This window comes from Propithecus coquereli, unplaced genomic scaffold, assembly GCF_000956105.1.
Source record: "Propithecus coquereli isolate 6110/MARCELLA unplaced genomic scaffold, Pcoq_1.0 Scaffold12, whole genome shotgun sequence".
NCBI lineage: Eukaryota > Metazoa > Chordata > Mammalia > Primates > Indriidae > Propithecus > Propithecus coquereli.
The window spans coordinates 14,986,252-14,988,976 of NW_012136080.1; the positions used below are offsets into that span (position 1 = coordinate 14,986,252).

The 2,725-nt window shown below is 37.2% G+C and overlaps 1 protein-coding gene across 1 annotated transcript in view; it reads right to left on the reverse strand.

The window, feature by feature from the left end:
* The window catches only part of PIK3CB (phosphatidylinositol-4,5-bisphosphate 3-kinase, catalytic subunit beta), a 114,139-nt gene that overhangs the window by 49,625 nt on the left and 61,789 nt on the right, over positions 1–2,725 (reverse strand). The window contains exon 12 of the mRNA XM_012664529.1: positions 535–656. Coding sequence (XP_012519983.1) covers positions 535–656 — 122 coding nt within the window. The remainder of the gene's footprint in view (positions 1–534; positions 657–2,725) is intronic.

Genomic DNA, 2,725 nt, shown 5'->3' on the forward strand with positions numbered 1-2,725 from the left:
AAAAAAAAAAAAAAAAAAGATACACGCTAGGCAAAGGGTGCTTATGTGACTGGGCACTAGTAAATAACTGGCCACCAAGTGTCTAAGGAGCTTCCCTGGAAGACACATATTATCACATCTCATTGTTGGTGGAATTGAATTAAATGTTTCCAGTGTAACTCCACTGGGAAAGGACCCTTAGAAGTTTATGCTTAGTCTCCTCCAGACTTCACCCCAAGAACCTTTTCCCTTTTCCGATTTTGCTACAATAAATTTTATCTGTGAGTATGACTATATGCTGAGTCCTATGAGTCCTCCCAATGTATCGTCAAACCTCAGGGTGATCTCTGGGACCTCCATACCCAGTATGCTTTTGTTTTTTTATATTATAGAGTAAATGTTGGGCCTGAGGGCTGGAGAGTCGGAAGAGGGAACATGAGCAAATGCTTTGAACTCTGAATAATTCTTAGCCTTTTCCTTTCTTATGAGACATTCAAAGAGACACCCACCCCCAAGTCATTCCTTGCCCCAAAGAAAGCCACCTGTAGGAGATACCTCATCTGTCGCAGGCAGCCCACAGCATATTCCCGCACGTACTGGTCTGGATAGTTGAAATCCAGAAGTTCTAGGGCTTCCCGGGGTGGCAGTTTAGGCCAAATCTGAAGCAGCGCCTGAAGCTGTTTAAAAATTGAAACTGGTTCAGAAATACTGGGGAACAAAAGTAATCTATTTTTCCTTGACACAAAGGAGCACAGAGATGGATCAAAAGAAAGGAGAAGCATACTTTCAATTACTGATGCCTCAAAAATCCATTTCTATGAATATGAACTAATACTGATTCTCTTTATTGTTGAAATATTACATAGATAAGTAAAAAAAGCTACCTAATACTAACCCAAAAATAGAGTGATATACTGAATATATGCATTCTAGAATCATTAGCCATTAAATAATTTTTTAAAGGTGAAAGAAGAAAAACATTAAATGATCAAGAAAACTTGAAGGTAAAATTTAAAGTACAAATATAGGCTGCAAGGCTCAAGCTAATGACAGGCAAGGTACATTTAAGAAATTCATTAATAACATAAAATTAACTTAAAGGAGCTGACTTTTACTTCTTAATTTGTTAAGAAGTGATCATTATGATCATAATGTTTATACTCCTCAAATCATAATAAATCTAAGTAACCCATAAGAAATAAACAGCTCCTAGTACTTTATTTTCTATGAACAAGATAAATATTTCCAGTCTCCTATTTACAGATGCCACTGAGAAATGACCTGGACATAGGACAACAAAGAATCTTTCAGGGAAGAGCTGGAACTGAAAATAAAGAGTGGGCGGGGATAGAAATGGCCATATCTTTGGAAAGCTGCAATTCCAGAGAACCTAAAACTCTAGAGAGGTCTCCTATCTGCCTCCCAGACAAGCAATGTGAGATTGAGACTCATTGAGCACACTCTGACAGTCCCTTTGTCCTTATAGTTTTTAATGTTTTTTGTTTTTTTTTTTTTTTTTTGAGACAGGGTCTTGCTCCGTTGCCTGGGCTAGAGTGGAGTGGTGTCATCATAGATCACTGCGACCTCAAACTCCTGGGCTCAAGCAATCCTCCTGCCTCAGCCTCCTGAGTAGCTGGGACTACAAGTATGCTTTACCACACTCTGCAAATTTTTCTATTTTTTTGTAGAGACAGGGTTTTGCTATTGCTCAGGCTGCTCCTGGCCTCAAGTGATCCTCTGGCCTCAGCCTCCCAAAGTGCTAGGATTAAAGGCGTGAGCCACTGTGCCCAGCCCCTTATGGTTTTGATATGTTTATAGCATACATTCTTATAGTGGATGTCAATTTGGGAGAAAATTGGTTATGAGTGAGAGTGAAAAAAAAGTTTGATTTGTGGCCCTCCCAAAGCTCAACCCTATCTAATATAATATTATTTAGTATTTAATTTCTCTTATTGGGTTTTCTTGGGTATCATATAAGTACCACTGACATTGAGTTCATGGAAAATACATAAAATGTATGCCAGATCAGTGCTACAAAACTATGGCAAATAGATGGCAGGACTTTCTTTCAACTGACTGCTCCATCTCAAAGACATATTGTAAGAAGTAGTCCGTGGGTGCCTATTGGCTGTCTTGTGGATGTTGTTTATGTTTGATCCTCAGAGCTATTAAGTTTTAAGAATTAAATAAAAATAGTTTATATTTTATTATTAATTTCTACAAGTTATTCAACCCATCACTAATTATGGTAAGTTCCCCCCAAAATTCAACAATATCTAGTGGCTAAGTTAAAAGGTATTTTCTCATATCAAGCAAAGGTAAAGTTAAGTTCACTTCCTGGCTGAGCATGACAGGAAAAAAGAAAAAGTTAAGTTCACTAAAGATAATTTTTGGCGAGGCATGGTGGCTCGTGTCTATAGTCCCAGCTACTTCAGAGTCAGAGGCAGGAAGATTGCTGAAGCCCAGGACTTCGAGGCTGCAGTGAGCTATGATTGTACCACTGTACTCTATCTAGCCTGGGCAACAGAGCGAGACACCTGTCTCTTTAAAAAACAAACAAACAAGATAATTTTAAAGAAATTAACTTATTTTTTTCAATTATTTTACACTTGTGGGGAAAATAACACTTTTGAATGATTTTTCAAAAATTTGATTACATTACTATTATCAGCATGTATTTATATAAATTGTTAACTTACATATGTGATTTGTAAGTTACATTAATAATTATTCAGCAAATACAGTA